General features: G+C 27.8%; 1 protein-coding gene across 2 annotated transcripts in view; it reads right to left on the bottom strand.

The window, feature by feature from the left end:
* LOC102671919 (tafazzin homolog) overlaps positions 1-4569 on the bottom strand; it is a 5325-nt gene extending 756 nt beyond the window's left edge. Inside the window, exons 1-6 of one of the 2 annotated variants that reach the window (XM_031514634.1) lie at positions 4272-4546; positions 2892-2963; positions 1597-1725; positions 603-846; positions 215-469; positions 27-133 (exon numbers count right to left, since the gene is read on the bottom strand). In XM_031514634.1, the coding sequence (XP_031370494.1) occupies positions 94-133; positions 215-469; positions 603-846; positions 1597-1725; positions 2892-2963; positions 4272-4386 (855 nt within the window). In that variant the 5' untranslated portion in view covers positions 4387-4546 and the 3' untranslated portion in view covers positions 27-93. Of the gene's footprint in view, positions 1-26; positions 134-214; positions 470-602; positions 847-1596; positions 1726-2891; positions 2964-4271 lie in introns of both variants that reach the window. The other variant, XM_006624505.2, reaches the window with a different exon arrangement.
* Positions 4570-8396: the final 3827 nt, after the last annotated feature.

Genomic DNA, 8396 nt, shown 5'->3' with positions numbered 1-8396 from the left:
TTTTTTTTTTTTTTTTTGTTTTTTTTTTTTATTTTTTTTTTTGGTATATTAAAGCTAATCGGGATGATGATTAGAATGTCTCCCGTTTGATTATCATGAATTTTTGTGAAGTTCTTCCGTTATCGTTTTCAATCTGAAAATATATTGATTATTATAAAAATATATAGATTATTATGAATTATATCATGAATACTGAGATTTCAAATAACAATACTTTAAAAGTTCTGTTTGAATACGATCTGTAATCGCTTTCCTTGCTTCCTCTTCAGACACTTTTGACACACGCAATTCTTCTATTAATTCGCTAAAATCTATTGGATCACCGTAATTCATAGTGACCTTTTTGCGTATTTTCAATCTATATGGTGGTTCATTCGGTAAAACGTCATCCATGCCAAGATGATAGATTGGAACTACTAGCGGCGGAATAGGTGATTCATATATTAATCTTCCAATACCCCATTTTAATCTGAACACGATAAAACAGATCGAATTTTTATCGAAAAAAAATAAATAAACAAAAAAGAAAAGAAAAAAAAGGTTAAGAAAAAATAAATAAAATGAAATATGAAATAAATATAAAGAAAAAAAAAATCGCGAACCTCATGGTTTCTTTAAACATGTTTACTTTCCCCTCGGGGAAGACGTGAATCCATTCACCAGCGGCCAACTTTTCGATGCAGAAATCCATGGCTTCCTGATACACACCTCCACCTCTGATCACGGGAATGCATTTGCCCAGCATAAAGAAGTATGAATGCCAGGAGTTTGTGAAACAAATGTCGTGGGCCGCAAGCGACCATCTGATCTTACGTCGATCCATCAGATACCTCAGGTCCAGGCTCGCTAAATGAGTTCAGAGATTTTTCTGTCTTAAATTCTTTCATTCGATCGCTTATCGATGGTCATTCTGAGAAAGAAAAGATATGATTCAGGAAAAGGAGAATTCGTGTATATATGAAGGTATGCAAGCGTATGTGCATGTATATGTGTCTAAATAATCAATAATATTAATAATTTATTAGTAAATCAATAAAAAAAATCGAAAATGATTTAATAAACATGAATAATATATGAATATACTTATATAATATTTTATTATCACATTGATTATCGATTTAAAAATTACTATTTTATTAACAATACTAATAATTAATAAAACAATTTGTGTAAAAATAAATATTATAATATTCTTTTGTTTGTGCAAAGCCAAATATTTGTAAAATAATTTTTATAGCACTCACATATACTCCGCCATATTGTTCTTCGTATATACAACAAAGAAATATTTTATACATAAAGAAATCACTAGTACATATCATTCATATAAAAAAATGTCGATAAAAAAAGTATTCTCCAATCTACTAATAAAGTATATTCAGTATCAGTATTCAGTATTAACATACAATATCATTGGAATATCCTTTCATCGTTTCGATCATGCCTCATTAATCGATACATACAATAAAATGTTTGCTAACAAAACATAACAATGGAGATTGAAAGCTATATTGATGAAACAGTGTCGAGTGTTTAACTTAATGAATAACAGTCGATACGTAGTCCGATTGTTGAACCAATCTAAAAGAAACTTACCCCATATACCAGGATCATCGAAGCAACTGTGATGATTTGACACTGTGATTAACGGTACATTTTTCGGCCGTTCGTCTAACGCTCGATTGATGATATGTTTGTTGTACACTGTTGTTCTGTTCAGCCATTCTTAAACAGCACGAACGGAAAAGAAAATGCTCTTCGGTAAATTAATTCGTAAACCAGAAAAAAGACTACAGAATATTGCGTGTATTTCGTGAAATTCATTTTCATATACTTGACATAACACACACTTCATCTTTATTTATATAGAATTGGTTTTCTTTCTAAGTATACGTGCAATGAAAAATGAGATTTATATTTATCTAATGCTAAAATTTTAAAGTAAAGCTAAATTATTTATATTTGATTAATGAAATAATTATTAATTTAAAAAAAAATGATTATTAATCTTAAAGAAATATTAAAAGTTTGTTTTTATTGTGAAGTTATAAAAAATGATTACGCATAAGATTGCACGAAATAATTATACATCTCATAATATATAATCAGTATCATTATCTTAAATCAACTTCGATCGATTTTAAAATGAATAATAAAGATATTGATATAATGATTTATAAAACAATTATAAATATTTTATAAGATTTTAAAAATTATTTTAATTATTTTTATTATTTTTAAAATCTTATTTTACAATTTTTAAAATATTTTAAAAATAATTTTATATCTTTTTTAATTTATATTTCATAAAATAATTATTATAGTGATTTCTGTGATCATAAATATATAGTAAGATGTTGAAATTATATTTTATTGAAAACATACAAATCCAAAATTCAAATTATCATAATATTTTTGTAACTTAATAAATCTAACTAATTATAATAGTCTTTGATTAACATGAATATGACTTCTAAAGCAATTTTTATCTTTATAGATTTTTTGAATTATGAATTATTATTAATCAATCTTTCAAAAACTATTGTTTTGATTACTTAATTAAGAATTATAGAATGAAATATTATCTAATCAGAATCATAAATATCGCAATGGACAAAAGAAATATTGGTTATGTAAAATTTAATCATATATAATGTAAAGATAAAACTGAATTTGAAGGAATGAATAACGATTATTACACGCGAATAGATTGATAAAACGAACAAAAAGAGAGAAGTAAGAAAGAAAGAAAAGGATTGAATGGAGATGAAGAGATATACGGAGCGCTGAGTTCAACTAATTGAGTAATGCTTAATTTCCGAAGTTTATTGTATCGTAGCTAAGTCAACGTCAACATTAAGTCGGGTCTATTGTAAATCAGTGGTAGTCACTGAGAGACCAGCGAGGGCCAATGACTGATTTCCTGTGCCCTTTGTAGGGCGTTAATGCGTACCTGATATTTCCTGAAATTAGAAATACCAATCTCCCCAAAAACATAATAATAATAATACAGAATATACCTTGCATATTTGGGTAACATATGATTTGAAAGGATTAGCTATTAAAATCAAAATATAATTAATTGAGCATTTTTTAAAAGTCATGCATCATTATATGTATGTATATGCGAATATAAATTGATTTATAATCAATGAAAAAGTGCATATGCTTATAAAATGAATATCCGATAATATATCGCGTGATATTTATGATGACGTCATATGGAATGTCCAATTCTATCATAATGAAGTGTGTAGGAAATTAAATAATACATATATTTATCGCATTCTTTACTTATATTTGTTTGTTTCATATTGTTTTATTTTTATATAAATAACTTTTTCTTAATTATGTTCATATAAATTTTTTAAACATAAATAATAAAAAAGTATTAAAAGAATTTAAAGAATTGTATTGTAATGATATAAAAAAATTAAATAATATAATTTAGAATATGTAACAATCATCACATAATTGGTTTCTAATTTGTTTTAATCATATAGACTTAAAAATAATTTGAAAAAAATTACATTTTAATTAATCACATTACATTATATTACATTTTAATTGCATCTAGAATATATGATAAACAAATATATAAAAGATTTAATTATTATACGTTTTTTTATAATATATTGAACGAACATTATATTATATTATTATATAATTTTAATCCATTAAAAATTGTTTATATAATTATTTATAAAATAAATTATTTTTAATAATATTTAAATAAATTTATTTCTATTTTATAAGGAAACATTTACTTGCGCGTGTTATTACAATATATTAATATATATAAAATTTAACTATTACTCAACAATTCAAACAAATAATTATATAATAATTTAATTTAAATTTTCAAATAATTTTAAATAATATTATTATATTATTTATGTAATTTAAATTTAAAACAAATTTTTTAAGTTTATTTTATGATAATCATAGTGATTAAATAAAAAGAATTTATTAAGCACATGACATTATTGTATAAATATTTTTTGCATTATTTTATTATAATCTTTCATGTATTTAATTATAAAAAATGAACTTCTCAATCAAATAGAGTTGTAGAATAGTCACGTTTCCTTTTTCTATAAATCAGACATAAACTATAGAATATATATATATTGCGAGCTAATAAATAGTTAAATCTGTAATATATCAAGAATAATTTTTTAAATATAAATTCGAACTATCACTAATGATTGAGCATATCAATATTGAATAATATATAATATTAATTTAAATAATTGATTTGTGTAACTCACCTATAATGATTTTAGAGAAAATCCCTACTGCTACAAAGGTTATGCTACTCGCAATGTTCCAAAGACTGCTTGGATTTCGAAGCTTCGGTATGATCCATTTGATATCGTATACCATCGCACTACCGTCCGCTTGCTAGATCAAAGGAAAAAATAGCAATGCGGTACTTTTTCCGGACGACTGGGAAGTGCCTTCCCCACGAGAAATCGTCTACTCTTTCGTAACTCACAACAACCATCTTCGTACCAACTTCACGCCATATTTCTTGATGAGTGTCACGTGGTTGGTTGAACGTATCCGAACATATCCGAACATTACCGATTATTGAAACATTTAATTTAATATTAAAGATACTTCGAACTCACCTTATTTAATAATGTGCAAATGTATATCATTATTAAACTAATTTCAATTATTTATTTTTTATTAATTTATTATATATTTAATTATTCTTTTTTCTGCGATAATTTTATAACTATATATATGATTATAATTTAAATAAAAAATTCTTTTTTTTGTTAATAAATAATCTATATAAATCTACATAATACATATAAAATAAACATATAAAATAAAAATAATTTATGAATTATTATAAAATATATTTTTAAGAATAAAAAAATATAATTAAAATTTGTAGAATAATAGTTAATCGATATTTAATATTTAAAAATCAATAAATTAAATTACAAAAAGAAAGAAAAAAAAGAAAAATATTAATGAGAATCAAAAAATATTGTAATATAATATGCTATTCAATATAAAGGAAAATTTCAACGACATAAAAAGAAAATATTAATCTAAATAGATATAAATTCAATTTAGTCTAAATAAATTTATGAATATATTATCTTAATGGTTTTGTTAATATAACTCAAAAATTACTAATGATATATTATAATAATCATCGTATATTAATATAAGAATAAAATATTTGAAAAATCGTAAATAATTATTCATAAACATATATGCAATAAAGCATAGATATCACAAAGTAACCGGATGCTGCAGTTGAATTGTCAATTGAACATCTATTAAAAATTAATGAAGTAAAAAAGGATGTTAGAAAATTATGAAGAGGCAAAAGTTGGACAAGGAGATGTATACGATCGAGTACATACATTAGGAGCTTCAAGTTAAGTTCACGCACAGAGAAAGAAAGGACGATGCACAGGAGCATTGAGAAGGTGAAAAAGAAGGGAAAAGATACAATGATGCGAAGCAAAGTCGAAGGCCGCGGGGGAGGGATGAGAGGAGAATGTCCGGTGGCATGTGAAAAGTGGGGGTCTGACGCGGTAGAGAAGCAACCAGTCGAAGGGGTGCGGGAGTGGGGGAAAAGGGCCTCATCTCTACAGCCAGTCTAATTCGAGTCTTTCAACTGCGTGTTGCTGTGCTATCGTATATACAAGATTCTCTTCCAGTTTACAACTGTAAAGAGAATATCTTGAAGCACTATATTGAGGCAAATCGAAAATCAATTACAAAGTGTCTTCCTCGCCCTCGCAGAAAACGACGCGTGTTTTACGACAGAACACAGAAACGATCGAATTTGATCATTGGATAATATAAAAATGCGAACGTCAAAAATCGATTATTTCATTAGAATAAGGCTTTTTTATCTATCTTCATTCATTTCTGTAACCTTGAGATGACAGTTCTGATGATGAAGCTAACGTTACAGCCGACAATGCACTTATCTTACGGCAAGCTTTTCGATCGTTGAACCGCGGATACTGAAGATCCGCGAAGTGAAAATGTCCACTTTCTGTGAAATATGAGAAACTTGAAAGTGATACGATAGTAAAAAAAAAAGAGAGAAAAGAATAAAACAAAATATTCAGTAAGATTGAAAAAAAATAGAAAGAGAAAAGAGAGCGAGCCGAGCATTCGGCTTGACTCGAGTGCAGTGTACGGTGATGCCGCGAGGATGCCACCGTCGTCGATTCTCTCAACACGATATACGGCGCGGTGGTATCCCGTGATTTACCGGGGCCTCACGACTCAATGCCACGATATTACACTATTACTCGCGTGGTGTGGTGCAAGTGCAAGTGCAGGTGCAGCTGTGAAGTGGTGCCACTTCAATAACGAGAGTATATACGCGGGATATTATGTGACACGAGAAAGGATTCGCATTCGGTTATGCATCAAATCAAGAATCCTCGTATCTAATGATTCGCGAGTGACGCTTTCGAAGACAAATTGGTTAGTATTTGTGTGTTTGTGTATGTCTATCGCTTCATGTTATGTGGAAAATATTTTTTTTCCAAAGACAAGCAATAAACCTGGCATACGAATAACACTCGTGCGAAAAACGGTGAATTCGTATTACAAGTTCTCGCCAGAGTCGAGCTATACCGAGCATCGTAGTTTCAGCATCTTGGCTGTAGCAGAGAGAAAGCAACAGGTATGTGTATAGAGTATACGATCCGTATTCTCGGTAGTTGCACGTTATACGGTCGTGTTGCCTGTTCGTTCGCGCACAGACGTGCGCATGCTCTTGATCGAAGATCTCGCCGTGCACAAGGCAATATACAACACCAGGCATCGGTGACTGTGTGTGTCTTTCATCGCGGAAGAACTCCAGTTCAGTCCAGTAAGGCGAGGTCGTCTTCTTGCATTTGTATCTCTTATATGCAAGTTTTATATTTATCTCTTTGAATAAGATGATCGTGCGAAATAAATATTGTACACAATTCATATATAAGTTTTCTTCAGCGAATTTCATTCGTTTTCGGTAAAAAAAATTCATTTGATATAGTATCCAATTTATTTATTTCGATATCTTGTTCAAAATGTGAAATATAATCATCATTTCTCATACATATGCATACATATTATGTATATGTATTTTTTTATACGTATGCATAGTTCTATATATGTACATGATTCGTTAATAAGATGGTTTTGACACTAATTGAACATCATATTTCTGTCGGATAAATTTTATTAAATTGATTCACTTTGATCATTTTGCGACTTTCGGATTGTATTCGTTAAATAAAATTTATGTCCTCGTTCGCCTGTCTCTTTTCACATTTTGGAAACTATCGAATTCCTTATAATATTTGTAAAGTTAATAACAGATGAATTTATAAAATTCTTTGATTGAATAGTGCATCGATTTTTGTATACATTTTTGTTTTTATTAAGATTTCAATGAAAATGATCAATATTGATATTAAAATCCAATCAAAATTTTTCACATGAAATCATAGTGGACTATCTTTTCAGGGAATGTTAATTAGTCGTTTCACAAATTATAAAGGACCAGCAGTAGAGAACTCAACGATCAAGTTGCTATCCATTAACATACCTCAGTTCATCCTATTGATGTCGTTATACGCTAGCAATGCTTAACATTAACGATGCAAAAAGAAATTAATTACGGCAATCTGCAACCATTTCTATACATCATGAACTATATTGTAACCTATTTTCGTTATTTCGTACTTTCGACCAATTATAATTAATCATTATCATTTATTTGGTTTTGTGAATTCGGAATTGGTAATGTTCATTTATGAATTTCAACAATATTTTGAAATGGTTCTGGGCAAAATGACTTGTAATATTATATTCATAAAGTGATTATAATTGTATGAACGAAATAAACAAACACGACGTAAATTGGATTTTGGAAATGGTTCTGGCTTGAAAGCAATGAGCGGCCATGGAAATCTTTCTTTAAAAAAATATTCATAATTGAACATATATTTAATATATTATAAAATATGTTTGTTAAAAAATTACAACGTCGGCTCATTTACTTTTATCGAAAGTTTCTCTGGATAAAGTTTGCACTTGCATCGAGCAAAATTATATATTGTTTACGACTTCTTCGTATATAGTTTTATTAAAAATACATACATAAGTAGTTACAGTGATTAAATACTCATGCTTATTTCATTTATGGCCTATGAAATTTGATTTTTTGAAATTCTATCGTCAAAATCATACATAAATTATATAAATTATCGCTGAAGAAGAAATCTACTATTATTTTCTGTACTTACATTCTAGATTACAGTAAATAAGATTATAAATAAATAAGATTTATTAGTAGATAAATATAAAGATAAAATTATCGATTGTAATCGATTTTCTATTTATAATAAAATGATTAG

The sequence above is a fragment of the Apis dorsata genome, unplaced genomic scaffold, assembly GCF_000469605.1.
Source record: "Apis dorsata unplaced genomic scaffold, Apis dorsata 1.3 scaffold_1085, whole genome shotgun sequence".
Lineage (NCBI taxonomy): Eukaryota > Metazoa > Arthropoda > Insecta > Hymenoptera > Apidae > Apis > Apis dorsata.
Note: the sequence above shows the minus strand (reverse complement) of the source record. Positions and strands in the feature narration are given on the sequence as shown.